General features: G+C 36.5%; 1 protein-coding gene across 13 annotated transcripts in view; it reads right to left on the bottom strand.

Moving 5' to 3' along the window:
- The window catches only part of MAGI2 (membrane associated guanylate kinase, WW and PDZ domain containing 2), a 532,719-nt gene that overhangs the window by 108,581 nt on the left and 403,334 nt on the right, over positions 1–20,804 (bottom strand). For 12 of the 13 annotated variants that reach the window (XM_026868178.1, XM_026868173.1, XM_026868177.1 and 9 more), the window contains one exon: positions 10,324–10,959. The exons of the other annotated variant lie outside the window; for it this stretch is intronic. In XM_026868178.1, coding sequence (XP_026723979.1) covers positions 10,324–10,959 — 636 coding nt within the window. The remainder of the gene's footprint in view (positions 1–10,323; positions 10,960–20,804) is intronic. 13 annotated transcript variants of the gene reach the window in all.

Raw genomic sequence — 20,804 nt, forward strand, 5'->3', positions numbered from 1 at the left:
TTCAGGAGTCTATTTTCCACCACTGACTGCAGGGCTATCCATTGTGACTAGTGTAGACTAGTAATCTAACTTTTTTGCAGTTAAATGGATTCATCTGACCAAATGTGAGTAGAAATTTAAATATAAAACTTTGGTAAGTGACTTTAAAAAATGTAATAACAAGCAAGAACAGGCTCTTTCGGAATACTGTTCATTTCAGCTACTTTAGATGTTAACAGTAGTTGAATGGCACCATAGGGGTTTTCCTCATCATACTGGGATCCTTGCTTGCTGCCCAGCTCAGGGCAGAGGAAGGATGTCACCCAGGGGAGGGATGCCCTGTACCTGTCTACACAGGACCACCACCACCACCACCTGAGGTGGACATGGTTGTATGTGTTACAAGTCAAGCCTGGGAAGACAGGTTGAAGCACATATGTAGATGTAAAACAGTTTCAGATTCTTTGTCTTTAAGGACCTGCAAAAATGTACATTCACAAATACTTGTCATGAGAAGACTGTTTAAAAAGGGCCATTTTGACCGAAACTGTATATAGCTGGTTCTTCTAATACAATGCATCTCAATGTGCTTCTATAAGGATAATGTTGATAAAGTTCAAAGTCTGGTATACAATGAACAAGTTACAAGATAAACCTTTCTTAATTAAGATTAACCTCAGTAGAACTAATCGTTGTAGCTGATGTCCATGTAGTGAATGTTAGCTGGATCAGACTGTCTAGCTGTTCCTATTTTAGAGCCAATGCCACAAGCCATTGAGATCTCTCAGGAATGCTATATAATAAATAAATAAACACTGCATTATTTTTCAGTTATACTGTGATGATAATTTGCTGTGTATGGAATCTTAATGAACATATCTGTCAAGCTGAAATAAAAAAATCATGTCTTCATTCTGGTTGAATGACTTCTAAAGAATTTTTATATATAAAGAAATAGGTATTTGTTTTATATAAATATATATATTTAATATGGTGTAATAATTAGATGAGATTAAGTAAATTCTCTCTCCCTCTGAAAAATACTGTGGAAGAAGTTTAAAATTATCCAGATGGTGATTTATTACATTTAGTCAGAGAGCCTCTCTTTTAGCACCTGGAGCCCCCAAACATGAGAAAGATAGAGAACCACCATACAATAATATAAGTGTTTAGACCAGAAGGGACAGTTGGAGTTCATCTAGTCCAACCTCCTGCTTAAAGCAAGACTAACTTCAAAGACTGGGCTGACATTCAAGAATGACAGCCTCTCTGAATTTCTCAAATGAAGAAAAATGGAGCCAGAACGACAAGTCATAAATATACAGACTGAGGAAAGACCTGGGTAAAACATGGAAAATGCTATTAAAAAAAGGGCAGAAATAGGATGGAGATTACCATCTTTGGCTCCACCACATTTGTTGGCTCTCACTGGCCACAGATCAGAGCTCTGTGGACTTTTCCCCAGAGTTCTCTCTGGACTGCTCTAAGACCTTCCAATGATGTAATCATCCTTCATTTTGGTTACACAGTTGAATTACTCTGACAGAATATTTCCATTTTCTTTTAGTAATTCCTGATACTTATTCCTGACAACATTACATGTTCAATAGCATGAACCTTAAGAGCTATGCAAAAGAACAGATGGGTCTTCTGATACACTACCCCACTAGGATTATATTTTCGAAATAAGAAGGAACAAGTTTCTCCACTGGAAATTCCTTTTTTTCTTTCCTAAGGAACAGATTAAGGTGTCTTCTTGTGCTACTTCAGAGATATAGTGTTTATACTGCAGTAGAGAGGCACTGTTTGGCCTAAAATGGCTAAAATAATCACCTTTACTGAGAACAAGTAGTTTAAAATACAGAATTATTTCACATGGATAGTAAGAAAATGATGACTTTGTATTGACAAATGTGTTTAGTTAAGCTATTAAAATATATTAAAATAATACTGTGGTATTTCCCATAATCAGCAAACCTTTTCTATATTGCTAACTAATCCCTAAAGTATTGTTTAATGAATTTTTTTATTCTTTAAGAAAAACGGTATTATTATTATTGCTATAATGATCATTTATCCTTTTACAATGTTAGCAGAATTTCTACTAGGGAAAAAAACAACTCATTGTGGAAATGGAAATTAATTGATAAAATTAATTTAAAGATCATTAAAATATTTTCTCATTCAAAGGTTTTGAGTCTGTGCTTTTATTGAGGCATATAGAGTCTTTTCCTAATTATCACAGGATCTTTAGAAGTCCTCTATCTAGAACACATGAAGTGCAATAAAAAATGCTTATATTAGAGGAAAAAATATCCCCAAAAGTCCATTAAATATAATTTGCACCTAACTGAAATGTACACTAAAAATAAGGTGACCCTAGGAATGCGTGCACAGAGAGCTTGACTTCTTTTAGCTCATGGTAATAAAAGCTACAAAATAAATAACAGTCAAGATTTTTCTCATTTACCAAACAGGAATACTGCACAGTATGTTTCTTATATACTGAAATTCTGTTTCAGGTTATGATAAATCTGTCTTTGGAAAGCAACTTGTTTCTTTTAAAGATCTGTTTTGACACACTTGGGAGTCAACTTTCAGAGTTTGTGCCTGACAGCTTTTGCTCCCATGTTCTTTCTTACACTGTAATCTGAAGGTGACACAGCAAAGGTGTGTGTATCCTGGTGTTGGTTTTGATTGTGTTTGAATTATTAGTCACCCAAAGGCTTCCTGAGAAGGACAGTGTTGTATCTAATAAATGTATGCTCTTGGCTTATAAAAAAATTTAAAAATTGAGCATTACTTATAGAGAGAAAGTGTAGCCATTGTTAAAGCCTTCCCGTTTTAAAAATCTAAAAGAAAATTGCTTAAAGAATTGTACAGGGATAAATACCTCATCTAGGAGACTAATTTAGTTTCTGAGTTTTTACTAGATAGGCAAATTGTAGGAGCCAAGAGAGTTTTGTGGCTCTTGTAAGTGGTTTAGGAAGTGCCTGAAAATCACACCTTCCCATCTCCCCAGTGCTGTGTCTCGTGTCTGTAGCACAATAGATAATGTACTCACTTGTTTCATAGTGTATTATCTTGCTTTATTACTATAAAATATTGCACTATATTACAAATCACCACGTCACAATGTCTACACAATGTACTTTGACAACAGATTTGGAAACCCAACAAATGTTGTTTAATAGGACATTACATTATACTGAACCAACAGAAACATTGTTAACACATTTAGACTAAACTTTAGACATGCCTCAGTACACAAGCACAGGTTGTATGGTACTTTTTTAGAGTTCATCTCTGTAGTTCTCCCTCCTAAGACTGAGATCTCCCAGATCTCCTCTGAGGAAGGCTAGATTCACTCAGAGACTAGATTATGGGCAATTAGGAAAAAAACGTTTGTTCATGCCCTAGTACTGCAGTAGGCTTTCCCATGGACCATGCTTCAGAGATATTTGGCTTCAAAAGATGCCATTTCTCACTGTGATATGCAGTCCAAGATAACCTGATCAGCTTTCTGATTATATTTGTAGGCAAGCCAAAAAGTGTTTTCTCAAACAAACTGTTCTTTAATTAGTATTAATTCATTCACTGATATCAGTAAGACTGAACTCAGTGTGCAGGGCTGCCAGTAGACTTCTTGGGTTCGAGCAGTGATGTGGGCTACAGCTACCAGACACAAACATGCCCTTCACTCATCAACAGAGACAAGTAGTTGCCTGTCCTGAAGGCAGAGTTCCTGCAGTTCTGCACTGCAGAAAAAAGCTAGGTGCATGGCAAGTCTCCATGTAGACATAACAATGACAATGTCAGAATGTTTACTGTATGTAGCCTTATCTTGGGCATAAGAATTTAATGGCAAAATAGCCGTTGGACCAATGGTAGTTACCTCTTTGTGACATGCAAAGATGAGAAACTGTGTCTACACATTTGTATTCCTTTTTGCTAAAAAGTCTTCTAAAGGGACCTATTTCTCCAGTGTGCAAACTCCTCTTAATGTCAACAGGAGTTGGGCACACACATCCCTAGAAGTGTCCCCTTAAGTTTGAATAGCAGCACTGTTCAAATGTAATACAGACCACATAAGCCTACATTAGAAAACAGTTTCACCAATAATAAAAGTACTTTTGAAACAAAATGCTTGCTAATAATTAAAAACCTTCTATGCAATATATGTAAAAAAGATTTATCTAATGGTTTGCAAAATTATCCATAAATGTACCACACAGTGCACAAACAATAAGAAAGAAGCAGCAAAACCGTAACACTACTACTTTGAAATGCATTGCAATTAATACTACTTCCATTAATACAGAGTAATAACTACTAACTATTATTGATGTCTATTTTATCAGGAATCCATATTAATTAAGGAGGTCTATGGCTTCTTTTTCTTTTATTCAGAAATATGGAAGCAATTGCACACTGTTTCACTGCTAATCAGAGCTATACGAAAAAGATATGAAAGTCTCATTAGTGTGAATTTTAGGATAACTGGTCTCCTGCCATGACTCCCTCTGTTCAAATTTGTCATTTCCTGAGCTACTGAGAGATTACCATTTCTCTTACTAACAAGATTTAGATTGAATCCTTTCATAAACTAGGCTATATATGTAATATTTTTTAGTTTACCTGCTATAACATGTAAAATATTTATTAAAAGAGATTTTATATGAGATAATTACAACAAGATGCTTAAAAAATATTTCAGGTTAATCCAAAATATAAAACAGTCTCAATGTGTAGGACAAAAAGGATGTGAATAACTTGAATGTTACTAGGAGAGTGCATGTCTCACAGCTAAAAATATAATACTCTGTAAGGTGAGACATGCCTTGCAAAAATGAATCTGGAAAGCAGTGCTTCCAGGAGTTATATGGTAATATAACAGCAGTACTTCTTGCACAGTAACAGTATTTTCTAAAAATCTGTCAGAGATTTTATTTCTGGAATTAACATAGGAAAGACAACTGCCCCTCTCACAAGGCTGTTATGAAACATTCTTGCACAAAATACTGATTTCTACATAGGGAAGGTAGGAAGGGACAAGTGGCCAAGGCTGGGGAAAAAGGCAACATGACATCTAACAGCAAAGTCAATGAAGCTGCCAATATAGCATGACTCACAATATTTTTGATCATTAAATATATCTGTCATTACTATCTAAGAACAGCAACAAAAATGAGCATAAAACCGAAACAACTCAAAAGCCAGCATGACAAGGATACGTTTACAGAGAACTCATGCTGAGGAAACTGTTGAATTTATGATGTCATATGAAAGTTCATAATTTTGAGATGGAAAGAAAAATGGTCAGCTATGAATGTTTGTTTTCCATTGCTTTTAAACCAGACAGACCCAGGAACAACAGAGCACTTCATAGTGGGATGGTAAGGCAAAATGGTGTGGTAAATCGGGAAGAGAAAATTGAAAGAGGATGTTTTAGCAGCATGTTGGACAGAAGAAATTCATGTCATTGACTTCTAGGTATCAATGGCTCACACGGTTCACTTCAAACGGGTCAGTGGCTTACTATTAGGTTTGTGTGTGCATTACCCTTGTGGGATCAAATGTCCCTTAAACTCACAAAGACATGTAAATATAATTTAGGAATACAGAAGGGCTAAAAATGCAGATGTTGCCAAATGGATCTAAGTTCCTCTCAACATTAGAATACTCTCAAGAAATGGGAGAAAAGGGATCCGGAGCAAACGTACAGTTGGAGTAACAGGAGACGAGAAAGTATGGCAGGAATCAGGAGAGGTATCAGACTTCGTATCTCCCAGTATCTCCTGTCAGAGACAACAGAAAGAAGCATACCTTCACGAACAAAGTAAGCATGAACAGACTTCTATTAATTCAGAGTACCCTAAGAAGCAATTAAGCTAAGACTGGATTCCTTTAGGAAGCAACCACAAGGCAAAAATTTACAATGACTCAGGGATGTAAATCAGTAGAGACAGTAAGATGATAGAAAATCTCCACTGTAAAGGAGTAGAGAAAGTAAGATGATGGAAAACCTTCATAAGTCCCAAATCAAAAAACCTACACCATCCTCCTAACAATTTCATTTCTTCAAACACTCAGTACTGCTGACTAGAAAGTCCTGAACTGGTGATGAGCAAGGCATGAGATCTCCAGTTTGCACTAGGTACTCTCTTAATATTTCGAACGAAGAACTGCAGAAACAGAGTCAACGCTCTAGAGACCTCAGTGGTGGGCTGAGGTGGTGGAACCAGGAGATCAGAACTGCTTGGGCCAGACTAGTGTTAGCAGGGTGATGGCACTGCCTGCGGCTTTATCCAGTGCAGCTTTCCCAAGACAGAGGGCAGCCTGAAGAAAAAGTATGAGCTTTCCTGACTAGAGGAATTGAAAGGCATTGTAGAGCAAGCCTGAAGGAAAAAAAAATAAAATTCATCTCTGTGGTAGAGAGGTAAATCTGAGATCAGTCTATGGAAAGGGCACCAAGGATGTTGTATTCCTTCCATTGAAGACTGCTCATTTTGAGGGACTAGACATTCAATACATTAAGTAGAGATGTTTTTTGTGAAATTTCTGGATGTTTTGGAAATTGCTGCCGCTTCATGAGAGGTACTGCTATCTGTTAGCAGTCTTAAGGAGTTATAAACTTTTACTGGGGTTTATACAAAATGTGAGGAAGATACTTGGGTCATCCTTTTATTCTCACAGTTTACATCTACATAGTTAAATTTTGCCTCCTCATCTTGACTGTTTGTGCATTGCACGTAGCCTACATTATCTCTCATATCGTGTCAGGTTGAAACTGGTTGCTAGTTTATTCCAGTCCCATGCCAGAAGTGGGCTAACAATTAACCAGTACAGACAGTGCATCAGTTCTCTGGTTCCGTTTCATAATAACAGTCTCAGTTCCTCAGAGCCTGTTTGGATTCCACCATTATAAAATAGCTGTCTGATGTAGAAATTTTGCCAGGCTCCTATTTTTTGCATTTAATTGTAATGTTTCACTCACAGCACTTGTTTAGGAGTTTCCATAGCTTCATGAACCAGTTCTGGGTTGTCTTCAGGTTTCCTTAACAACAGTATTTCAGACATTTGAATGTGTCAGTTCTTTTTTAGCCAGGAACACTTCTGGGGCTGGACTGCTGTCTATAGGTTCATATATTTCAAAGGTACTTTCCAAAAGAGATGGCATATGTCAGGTACTTAGATAGCTCATTTAGTAGAATGTGCCAAAACCAATTTTTGATGTCCTAATTAGTGAATATTTTGCTCTGCATAAATTGGTACATACTGCTTCAATGACTTAGTGCTCTTTTTCAGTAGTTTTGGATGAATGCAAAATTTCTGCTCTATCCACATTCAGAAAGACCCATTTTTGAGAGCTCTTCCATATTATTTCAGCAGCCTATACTGAGTGCAGACTGCTGCAGAAGCTGAGGATGGTGTGAAGGCTGAAGCAAAGCTGGAAAAGGGTAAATCTATTTTGGTAACAAACGCATTCATATATTTTTCTTCCCCTTCCTTTTTTTTCTATTAATTTTTCTTTTTTTTTAGGCAGCACTTTCCCACCATCTTTTCTTTCACTTTATTTTTTTTCATATGACCACTTCTGTCAGTTTATGGTAATCACTGGAAACTGCGACTGGTCAGCAAAAACAGAAACTGAACTAAGCAATGCATCTGTTTTTAGCAAAGAACCTCTAGCAAAGAAGATTGTAAGATCCCTAGCCATAGAATATCATAGTTGTCCTCTAAACAAGTGCTGCTTAGTATTTTGATAAGATATACAGTATTATTTCCTTGATTTTAGTTTTTTCAACAATCAGGTAAATTACTTTTGCTTTAGAAATTTTAAAATGAGTACACTACAAATTCAGTGGGACCTCCTCCAGCTGGATCGTACCCCATGACAATTCTCTGTTTTGCGTTGCTTCAAACAGTTTTCTTTAGTGGCCTCTTTAAATTTGAGTAATGCTACTCCTTCCATCTTTTTGAAACATGCAGACCTTTCCTTCCCCTTCATACTCTGGCTGTTGACCTCCTAAGGTTGAGGGACAATGGCTTTTTAAATGTTGTAAAGTGCATACTGTGTGCATACAAGAGAGCTTTTTTTCCTGTGTAAGACGCCTTTTTCCTATAGTGAGAATGTATCTCAGTCAGTGTTGATCTGTTTCTTGTCTGCAATGTAGATAAATTGCTGGATGAGAAAGAGAAATTAAGTCACTTACAAAAATGGATTTGCCACGGTGAACTATGCAGTCAGGCCATATTCATATCGAAGACAGAATACATTACAAGGTAACACAAAACCTTATACAAAACACAGCCTTCCTCTTCCACAGGCAGGAATAGTACTTTGGTCTTAATCTTAAAAATAAGAAGTTAAAAACAGGATGCATAGGGTAATTGTGGAAAAGGATGGTATTATTCAAGTGTCATTACACATCAGAGATAACAAAATAGAAATTGGATCCATGAGTAATGAGAAAGTATGCCTTGCTTCAGTGGTGTCACAAACTAAATATTTTAGAATCATAGCAGGTTTCTTCTAAGTACTAGAAGTTTGTTTCATATAGAAATTATCTTACATGACCAAATCTTATCACTTGTTTCTTATAGATAACATGTGAGATAGAAATGTATATCTGAACCAGTCATCCTCAATTCCCTTTACAGTCAGTCAAGCAGAATATATACTTTTAGGGTACACCTGACTTATTTGAAATATCTACATTGGAATGACATTAATTGCGTCCTAGAAAAACCTATTTCTGCCCAAGGACTATAAAAGGAGACATGACAACTCACATAGATATAATTACTTGCATTACAGATGTAGATTTGGTCACATGGATTCCCTTCTCCTATGAATTTATGAAAAAAACCCCAGATTGTAACCTTAAAACAGTTCTCATATTTCTGTTAAGCTATGATTTAATCATCTCTCCGGTAGTGTAGGTTTGTCTCATACACTGTATTTTCAAATTCTTTGGAATCACTAAAATGATCTTTCTCTTTAATTTCCGCCTAACAACCTTGGATTAAAGTATATTCCTTATTTCTGATGTCCAGAAATTTTTGACAGTAAAGTTTTACTTGTTCTGTATCATCCCAGTAAGTTTTAATCACTCTGTAGAATGTCCAAACAGTTGCTTTAGTCTTAGTCATTGTTTTACCAAAACAAAACATGCTCTCTTTCTCTTCTCTGCATTCTCTAAAGCAACCAACCCCCACACCCCTCATCTTAATTTGGTTTCATTCCAAAGAAATTTTAGATTCTGTCTCTTATAAGTAATTCATTTAAATATAGATATGAAAAATATTTTATTGACTATATGAATCCATATTTCTGCAATTTGATTAAATACAACTACATTCCTTGTCTAAGGATTTGTAGGTTTTCTAATGAAAAACATCTGGCACACACAAACACTAAAGCTTCACTTCCCAAACTCTACCCTTCAGAAGGAAAGTAATTAGTATTTTTGTATAGAATCCTTTCTTTTTTTCTTTTGAAGCACAGAGTAATGTACATCCAGTGACATATGAATCCCTTCAGAGGAACAAAGATCTTTAATTAAAGAAATTCAGTAGTTATTCACTTCAGGTAATAATAAATTGTAATGGATGCTCATCTCAAATCACTGAAGAAAATTTGTTTGGCTAAAATACTAAAAGCTACAAAATTACCTATCACTGTCAAGGTATTAGACTTCTGCTGTTATTGCTTCCTTACAGATACGTCTTGACTCTCCCCTTCCAGTGGTGTATATTCAAGCTTACTGTGTCAGGCTGGTCAGAAAAACTAATTTGTTAGAAGTTACATTTTTAAAACAGAGAAAAATATACTATGGATCTTTGTTGTCAAGAAAGAAACAAAGCAACTGTTGTACAATACTTTTACAATGAAGGAAAATGAGGCAAAATGGCTTATCAAAGCCAGTAACCTTGTAAAGGGCTAACAGATTGCTCTGATTTTGATCTACCTTAATGAGTCAATATATACAATTATGTCTAAAACTTGCAGAACTGATTTGGGACTATAAAGAGTTTGCTGCAGACACCGTACAAACTATTATGGGGTGAAACATCTGGAACTGCTCTAGTTTTACGCTTATACAGAGGTGGGACCACTGACACTCAAAACACAAAAAGGAATGTACATCAGTTAGATTTTGCCTGGAATACTTAATTGAAGACACACTTTCCAGAACCAACTGCGTTATCTCCCACAATGTGGAAATTAATTTCCAATCTAGCACACAAGGAGTAGTAGTACTAGTGAGTATATGTATGTCTTATGGTTTAGAACCTTTTACACACATTTTTGTAATTGTACAGACTTTCCAAACTTACCTCCTCTATGGATAATCAAAGAAGTTTCACTTCCAACAGGACATTCTTTAAGTATATCCACTACTTCTGCATGGCTCAGGTTCTGTACATTCTGCTGGTTGATCTCAACAATGAGGTCACCTTCACACAAACCAGGACATCCCTGAATGTCTAGAATTTGCTTCACCCTCTGTCCTGTAGGACTGTCTGCTATAGTGAAGCCAAAGCCCTGGGCCCCTTTCACAATGGTTAAGGTCATGAGTTCAGCTTGGGTGGCCCCAGAAGAAGCCATTGATACATTATCATCATGGGCAGGTGGTGGGAATGTGCTATCAAGCTGACTATCTGCTGGAATGGAGTGCAAGGAGTGTGGTGGTCGATCTGTTACATCTGGAACAGACTGAGAAGTCCTAGAAATGTATTCCAAATAAGTTTCATAGTTATGTCTTCCATTTACCACTACCGGAGGCCTCTCCATTACTGCAAGGGGTGGCACCATGCTGTTGGCAGGATCTTCAGGATCAAAGGGCAAAGGGTATCCACGACATAGCACCAAGTTGACACTCTGACCAATAGGAACAGACTGGAAGAGTTTGACTACATCTGCGTGAGTATGTCCAAGGACACAAACTTCATTAATATAGACAATGACATCACCTAGAAAGAGAAGAGAAAATAGTGACAACATGAGTAAACTTCAGTTACTGTATATGCAGTGCAAATTTTTTTTATGAGGTAGAACTCTACTAAAACATCAACATATTGACTCAAAAAGTAGTTTGTCTGGCAGCAAATGCAATACAAATAGACAATGATAGCACTATTTCTTTTCTGTGGAAGCTCACACCTAGAAAATTAAGCTGGATCCAGACATACACCTTTTCTTAACAATTCTTCCCTATTTTTTCAACTCCTTTCAGTGTAGTCCACAGATTACTTTTTTATAAGATACAATGGAAGTTTATTTGGAGGGTTGGTTGTCAAGAAATACCATTGTTTGATGAAGAGTAAAAGGAAAAAAAAAAAGGAACCACTTGTGAACTTAAGAATCAAGGAATAGAGAAGCAAGACCATGCATGTATGTGCACAAGGAAATACTTTTTGCATTGATCATGATATTGACAGTTTCCTAATAAATGTCATTACTTGCCATCAGACTACTACAGTCATTTCCTATTCTAGGCATGAACTAAACTGTATCTTGCATATCATAGAGATGTTTAGTGGCACTCTGTTGTAGCCATGATGGTTCAAGGACAAAGCCGGGACAAATTTTGTAGGTAGGTATAATAGCTTTTTATTAGAAAAATCTAGGCAAATGTCTGCAAATCAGTTTAATATTTCCAGCTGAACAAGCTGGTCAAATAAAAATAAGAATACTATCTTTACCTCCAAATCTTGTCTCAGGTATAGTACAGAGCTACCAGTCAGCATATATGAAAGCAGAATACTTTAAGTCAACAAGCTATTTATGGCTCTCCATATTGCTCATGCACCAACCAGCTTTTGTTACTGAAAAGTTCAGAAATAAGTTCAAGTTCCTTCTTCTTGTTAGAATGGATCTATACAGTTGTAGCCATAAATAATTTTTTACAGCACTGTTAAGTTGCATATTAAAATAAAAGTGAGTAATCAGTAAAAACAATCTTCAGATTAGTCTGATGACCCATAGTCAGTTTCCACCTTAATGGCACAGTTTACATCTTTGTAACAAAGAAGAAGGATGTTTGGTTAGAGAACTCCACAATCTGAAGTATTTTTCTAAGTGAAGATTATCTCATTATCCTATCATTAATTATTAAAAAGAAATCATTTATACAGACAATACTGTGAGGTCTCTACAAGGTATATAGTTCAATAACTGACCTATTATATAATAATGTAATCTTTAAATCTGAAAATTCAGCAATAAAATGAGAACGATTTAGGGAAGATGAAGTGGTTTGTGTGGAATTGCTTCAAGTGTATTTATGAATTTACATCTTTCAAGTACTTCAATCAAAAGATCTAATCTAGCACGCAGGAAAAAAGAGCACTATCAAGATGTCAGTGCAAGGAATGCTTCTATGTGACAATGAAAGGCAAAGGCTGTTTCTATGCGAAAACGAAATGGTCAATTCCCACATGATCAGCCTGTCTAACTGCCTGACAGTAATTAATTGCATATGCACAAATGGTGATTCAGAGAGATTTCTTCAGACGGTGTCTAGGGAAAAATGCTAGGAGAGTTAATTTAAACGTTTGTGAATATTATTCACAGAAACCTTAGGAGCTTCAAATACTGTCTTCAATGTGCATCATAAATAGATTTCAAACTATAAGCAAAAGCAGTAAGGTCAATTCATAGGCAGTGCTGAAAGAACTCCAATATTTCTGTGTCAAGCAGCTGAGAGTAAAACAGTATTCAAAAGATTTAAAAGAGAGAAACAATGTATTGAGCTAAATTCTTATGTCAATGGCTGCAATTCATTGTGATTTGCTCATGCCCTGGAATAGAAAGATCTTACCTGCATTCTCATCCTTGGCTTCCACATTAGCAGAGAGGCTGACATTGCTCATAAAGGACTAATACTGTTGAACTGAAACCTCTTCAATGCATGTTCCTGTTTCAGTAGCTTATGCCTTAATAGCACCCTTGCAACTTTTTAATTCCTGCAGTCTTTATTTCCCTGAGTGCTGGCAATGTAGATATGTGGTGGGAGGAGACCAATCTGTTCATCCTCTCTTGCAAGATTTAAGCAGGGTGTAAAAGGAACAATGCATTTATTGTATTGGGCAAGAAATCACTGTCTGTTTTCACCCCTCCACTTTATCCATTTGTACAGGATTAGCTATGATATAAACCTTAAAACAGTATGTTTTTAATAAATCAGAAAATCAGATAAACTAGTTGAGATTACATAGGTCTCCAGTGAAAAGGATTCAGCTTGTGAACAAAGAGGAAATATAGAGGCAATTTAGCCCCTTTCCCCAGTCACTAAACAGGCAAAACTGAGCATTAGAAGGTCTTGGGTAAGAATTCCTCTTCAAATAACGATCTTGCATTATCCCTCACAAGACAGCAGAAAATTCTTCAGCATTTTCTGAATAAACATTTTTAAAGGTCTTTGTGATTTCTGAGGTGTATCATGAATAGCATGTCTAGGCACACTCTGAAGTTGTAACTCACAGTTGAACCGTTTGGGACCCATAATGCTGTACTGTCATATGGAGACCATATGGCTGAAGGTTAAGAGGGCTGAGGAAAAGGCATTAGTCACTAAGTTCAACTCAAAGAAATAGCTACACTGGTGTTAAATTGGGAAGAAGCAGTTTTCAGATCATAAGACATGAAGAAGGAATAAAATGGGTTAATTTCAAAAATCTTTCAAATAAATCTCTGGACTGTAGGAGTTATCCAAATCTAACTCATTTTCTAGGCTGAGAGTTCCTCATTGCTGACACAGAGAGAAGTACCCAGCATCTGGTAGGAAGAGAGAGATAAGAGCTTTACAGAGCCAGTGCCATGCTAATGCAAAGTTCAAAACCTCTTTACTTTAGGAAAACTCCCTGAAAGGTTCCTGTAGCATCTTTTCTGCCTCTTCTCTCCTACTGCTTCTAATAATAATGGGTGCATATGGACAAGCATAATAGCGAACCCCTTTATAAATCCTGCCTGATTTTCTGAGCAAGCCATAGTCTGCCTCCAGAAATCACAGTTTCACAGTGAGTGGGTATCTTTGGAGTTATGCAGAACATTTATATTAAGCATCAAACTTTGCTTGGCATTCAGAATTAAACCTACTAAAATGACTGGAGCTTGCTTACAGAATCACAGAATGATTGAGGCTGGCAGGGACCTTGGGAGGTCACCTTGTCCAACCTCCCTGCTCAAGCAGGGTCACCTAAAGCCAGTTGCCCAGGATCATATCCAGGTGGCTTTTGAGTTATCTTCAAGGTGGGAGACCCCAGAACCTCCCTGGTCAACCTGTGCCAGTGCTCAGTCACCCTCACAATAAGACTGTTTCCTGATGCTCAGATGGCACCTCCTGTGTTTCAGTTTGTGCCCATTGACTCTGCTCCTATCACTGAGCACCACTGGAAACAGCCTGGCTCTGTCTTCTTTCCACCTTCTCTTCAGGTATTTATATACATTGGTATGACCCCCCTGAGCCTTTTCTTCTTGAGACTGAAAATCTCTACTTCGATATCCTTACTATGAGGTGCTCTCCCCAATTTTGTCTTCCTCACTAGCCTATACAAACTCTACACACACTCTACCAACCCTGTCTTATTCGAGACTGTTCAGGGATGAGGGAGACCAGGAGGGTTGTTCTATGAGAAAGCATTTGGATAGGACTGTCTAGATGAAGTGGCAGATTTGAGATACCCAGCAGAGTAGGCAATAAATACTGTCCTACATCTCAAACATCTACACTGTCACAAGAACAGATTTTGCTGTCTGATAGCCAACGTCCAAATTCAGCACTGAATCAAAGAATGTTAGAGAATACTGACAGAGACCAAATTTGTCAAACTGTCTTACAATTACCTCTACTTTACTTAAGGCTCTTGCATTTAACTGACAAATTTAGGAATATAGGTTCTGGAGGGGACTTCTTGGATGGCTGAACCTAGTCCCTTGTTGTCAGATACAATTCAGTATATTACACTGGATGAAATTTGATGTCTTCTTCACAGAAATATCCACGAAGCTGCAGAATATTTAACTTCTTTAACTATCTTGTTTTACTCATTAAAATTTGTTGACCATTACTTGTTATATCATGTAATGTTAATGGACTCAATGCCTGAATTCTTGGTTAAATGTTACATTTTGTTATTTACATTTTTCAAAGCAATCTAAACTATGATTATCTTTTGTTGGTTTAGTGACTGGTGAATAAACTTGTGAGCTTCAGCATCCTCTAATGACAGATTCTTACTTACATTCTTCTCTACAATAATGTTGCAGAGTTAAATCTGACACCCTGGGGATTTTACACAAGCATTAATTCTGCAAAAATACTTTTTCCATGCTTGAAGTCCTCGATCCAAACAGAATCTATTTTATTGACATAAGTAATTTCATCACAAATTATTCTGATGTTTCATGTAATGCTACTAGCTTTATCTCGCTCCTTCTGAAGAACCTGTATTATTTCAGTGACTCCAGTTATTGTTTCTGCTCTGTTTTTGTTACCCCTAGAATGTCTTTATACACATCTCGCACTCGTAGGTAAAGTTCTTCCATTTTCTCATCTGAGTTCCCATCATTTATATACAAACACTTTGCTAATTTCCTCTTATGACTGTTTCTTATATACTTGGTGTCCTGGCTGGAATTTTTAATGTTATCTCAGTGAATTGAATTGCCTACTAAACTGCTATTCTTGTTATTTAGAATTCTTTAAACTTTGAAGACTGAACATAGAGGAAAAAGCACAGATTAGATCTTTGTTGTTAATTTATGATCACATTCAAAGTTTAGTAGAAATGTCTCAGTTGTTTCTGATGGGTTTTGGATCGAGCTCTTAGTATCTGTGTTCACGTGCTTAAAACATGACAGAACGCTGTGAATGTGTGGCGGACAGAGACAGCTCTACTGCCCCTCTGCAGCCAGCACAAGTCAATACCAATGGAGCTAAAACCAGCCCATAGTTTGGCAAGTCAGCACCGGAAGCACCAGCTCTGCAACACTCAGGCTGCATTTTTTATGTTTTATTTCTTATGCATTTATAGCCTAGGTAAGCTCTACTAACTTCTCCAGCATTACTTATACCCATATACGCTAAACTCTGCATACGCATACTTTGCATGAGCTTTGGAACTAGCAATACGTGATTACTTTATTGTTGAAGCTCTTCCTTCACCTGCCCACCCGCACTATCTACTGTCATTACCAGCTATTTCTTTCACTTCTCAGCAGTGACCTTGTCTTCTGTTTCTGCAAATTGCTCCAAGATTGCTGGCACCATAGCCTATTAATAATAAATCCAGAGGTGTTAGCATGTTTCCAGTACTGAAATATGAAGCATGAGGGTAATTTTAATAACAATGGCACATGATTGATGGACATGAAAGAAGCAGATAAGTTAGAAATGAGCCGTTTTTACATGTGCACATATTGTTACTAGTAGTAATACAGAGAACTAGTGCATGAGAGATCATTTAGTTAAACAGTAGCAGCTAAAGTATATTCTGAAACTTTGAATCTCAACTTCCTTACACTTGCCCTAAGTGTTAATCCAGTGTGCGAAGAACTAATTTGTTATGAATGGGTAGAGGCATTTCTTTGGATGTAAAAGATTTCAAAAGGTTCTGCATAAAAAGAAACTCTGTTTTCTTGTACTCTGACCTGCCACAAGACCTTGTAAAACCAATTTGGCTCTAGCTCTAATGTCTGCATGGCATAGCTTTTATAGACAAAAGATAAAACCTTGGATCCTGCACTTCATTGTAGCCTGATTTACCTTTTTTTTTTAAAAAAAAAAAAGTTGGCCCTACTTTTTGTTAATACTTATTACATAATTAGTCTTATTTTTTAAATAAAAATTACTGAATTATAATAACTTCTTAAAGGAGATTGCAGTGTAAGATGCCTATTGCATATTAATACTGCAATACTTAAAATACCTGCCAAGAAAATTCTAACTTATTTCTCTTAAAAAGGAACATTAAATTAACTGCTAAAATGTATCAAGAATGTAATCTCAGAAGTAGTACATGCATATAATAACCACAGCTGCTGATTGGAAGACCTACATTTAAAATTGACCACTTTATTATTTGCTTTATAACAACTTTATCTGATAGTACTGCGGCAGCCACAGTGAAATGAAAAGAGCTGCTGGGAGACATAATGCTCAGCTGCCTCCGCACTCAGAAATAATTTCAGGACCACTTGCTGGTATGTGAGAACACTGAACAGCCCATTAAAATAACTGTTCATACTGGCATGGAAGAACCATTTCCCAGTCTTTAGCTCATACAGAAAGTTTTACCCATGTGATGACAAACTCTGCAAAGCCCACAGGTAACCAATATCCACAGATCCTCGTTTTACACACTGAACTCTGGAAAGTGAGGTTCAGGGTTAAAAATCAGCGTAACAAAAACTATTATTTAATATATCTGACAAAAAGTGAAATCAAAATGTATTTCTAGTCATTCAGGCACCCAAACTTGCATTAGATAGGACTAAATTTTCCTCATAATGAAATCTGAGCAACAGGTGTAAATCAGCTGTTTGTTACATTTCACAGTTAGTAATTTTACAAAACATCATTGTTCAAGTGGTTACCTTGGGCTAAAATCCGTCCCCACCGTTGGAAGGACTGAGCAGGGTGGATCCAAACTTGGCTTCCTCTACAAAAGCCAATGGAAGGATGTGACATAGACGACGTGTCTGCAACTTTACCCAAGAATCAGATCTCTTTAGTAAGCAGGTGCCATTTTCATACAATCAATTTTTGAGAACCCATTTTAATTCTACTGTGACCCAATGCACATGCCTAATTAAAAAGCTGTCTATTCAAAATTTTTGTGCTTAACCAGCATATATCATGTAATTACACCCAGGCAGATGTGGATTAGTAGAAGAAACTATTTACATTTTATACGTATTTTGCATATAGTGGTAAAAGCTATTTATCTAAATAGAGGCATTTAACTTTTTTTGGGAGAGGAATAAAATACATTCCAAAAAAATCTAAAGACCTTGATTATTTGCTGATCCAGTAAACATGAAACACTGCAGATTAAAAATGTAAGTAAAGCAATAGCAAAAGAATACTTAAATGAATGCTGTTCATAAACTGCTAAAGAGCAGGCAAATTGTCTTCCTAGCTAGACAGCTTTTCACTTCAAGGATCTGAAAGCATAGCTTGGATGTTAAAGCTGCCACTCTACAAAAAAAGTAATTATTTAAAAGATGATAAGTAATTTGGAGGCAAGATCACAGAAAAAGGAAAAGGTACAATTTTCAAGGCAACCTTTTATTTACAGATTACATAAGCCCGTTCTGTGTAGGTTTTGCTTGCAGGAACTTCTTGCGCATCTTAAAATGCCTGGTGTGAATGAATTGCGTAACAAAATATCAGTGGATCTGAAGAGCAAGATAAAAAAATGTATGCCAAGTTTGCATAGCTATTTGGGATCACTTTGAAAGGTGTCACTGTGTGCAGAGGCTCATGTAGAAACAACTCCTTTTTTTCCCTTAGAAAAAGGTGGTCAAAATTTACAACACATTTGCTTTTCTACTCACAACATTTTATTTTTGTATGAAGGGAATCACATTTATCTACGTAACAGCTCCCAGGAAAGTAGCCCAGCCACTCTCCCAGCAGCCTAAAGGCATAAGGGTACAGCAAAGCATGATGTAAATACCAAGCAGCCCCTGTCCCTGCCTAGGAATCCTGGCAACGTGCCACTTGCCCCGGTGGAAGACATTTTCAGCAGCATTGTTGACTGCACACCATTGCAATTGCTAATTCTTGACATAAACTGCTGGTAAGGAAAGAGGGAGATGAATGAGGTGAGGAACTAGATGGAGCATTTACAAAGAAACTGCAGCACAAAGGCAAATGTCTTTGGATGCTGAGATATACATGTAACTGGGAATTTTTACTAATAGGGAGTCTTGTTTTACTTGTGAACTGAAATGGTTAATGGAGCTATTAGAGCTAATTAGAGGTTAATTTTCTTTCTTTGAGCAATGCTTACACTATGAGGACAAACAATAACTAGGCACATACTAAATTAGTAGTGAAAGTAACACAGGTCAGTTGGTCACTAAAAAAACATGCAAAGACAGATGAGTAGGATTAGTCTCCATTTTAAATCTACAGAGGTATAACTTGAAAGTTCATTTTGATTTTAGAGATGTTATGGTTTCTGAGGACATTCCCTGTACGTGAAGTGGGTATTACTGCCCAAACTGAGGCAGTTTTATAACTGTTATGTATTTAGTAAGACCATGACTTTCATCACTGTTTGATGAATACTCTGTTTTTCTTATACTCATGAAGAGCTCTCATCCAGGTGATTAACTTCAGCAGCTGACTCTGAGACTGGTGCAAATCTGATTTCACTATCAGTCATGTGATTAACTTAGCTTAAAACTAAGACTAAAAGCATTGATTTGTGGATTTTTTGTGTATTCACTGCTCAGGTCCATGTTCTGCTGACCAAGATCAATGGGAGCTGCCAGCACTCAGCACCTCTGAAAATCAGCGTGCTTATTTCAGAGCCAAACCGCCAGGCACCAGATCTGAAGGTGTTGCTATGATGTATTGTTTATCAAGTTCAATCTATTATAATAATATGCATCCAAATGTTTCCCATGAGAAATATTTATTAATTACTGTCACCTCAAATTCTGCTGTTAACACTATAAATTAATTTCTAAACTTTATGCTGAAGAATCTGGTTCTGGCTAAACATCTTGTGTCCTTAATCCTGCCAGTTGTAATGAACTGCACGCTTATGTATTGCTTCATCCTAGTTATTAGAATTTCTACTGTCTTGCCAAACTCAAAATTCAAAATATCTATATGTGCGTTCATATCTGTACATATTCATATAAATTCTCAAATCTTGCTGTATCTTGAAAGCAGCCAACTGGATTTACAAGGTCAGCACCTTCCAGAGATAGAGACAGATACTTTGAAAGAAGTCTGGATTACTACAGGTTAATGCTTTTATGCAAAATCAAAGACTGGAAGCATTACATCAAGCAAATTTAAATATACCAAAACAGTGAAGTAATGTCCAGCTAAATAAGTGGATTTTCACTAATAGTCTACTACATATAAATACCTCAGACTCATTTAAAATGGAGTAATCTTTGATTATCAATTCATTAACAAATATGTCATACAAATGTATGGCTAGTATATGAGTAATTTTCTACTTAGTTTTATAAAGGCATGTATCAACCTTTAGGTTGATACATGCTTATCTTATGTATTACCTCTATTTTATCTTTTTTGATAGTAAAATCAACATAAAAATTACCTCTACTTCAGAGAGCTTCTCACATAATTCCAATACTCAATACTTCAGGCATGTATAAATATATTACTTGCTTTAAAATTGTATGGCAAAGAGAAATAGTGGAGTTCCTTTTGGTTCTCTCAGGTTTTACTGTGTCTTTCCAGGTTAATAGAGGGTAATGTATTACCAAACTGACCTTCCTTCCAAGCAAATGTTATCTTAATATCTCTAGAGCTTCTTTCACTGCCAAGCACTCATTTTCAAGGACAATATATTTTTATTCTTTGCAAAGCAATTTAACACCTTCGCCACTGAATAATGTATATTTTCTTTTTCAGCCCATTCCTGAATACGACACTGAGTCTAAACTACAAAATTCAGCTTGCACGGTAATTTTTTGGTGAGACAAAAATCATTACGCAAAATCATTAACAAAAGTCCCACCAAGCTCCTTCCTTAAGACTGCTTTATAACACACAGGAAACTCCAGCCTTATAATGGTTACGAAAAGGTTACTTTTCACCCTT

This window comes from Athene cunicularia, assembly GCF_003259725.1.
Source record: "Athene cunicularia isolate RWA chromosome 1 unlocalized genomic scaffold, athCun1 chr1_part2, whole genome shotgun sequence".
In the NCBI taxonomy this organism is placed as follows: Eukaryota; Metazoa; Chordata; class Aves; order Strigiformes; family Strigidae; genus Athene; species Athene cunicularia.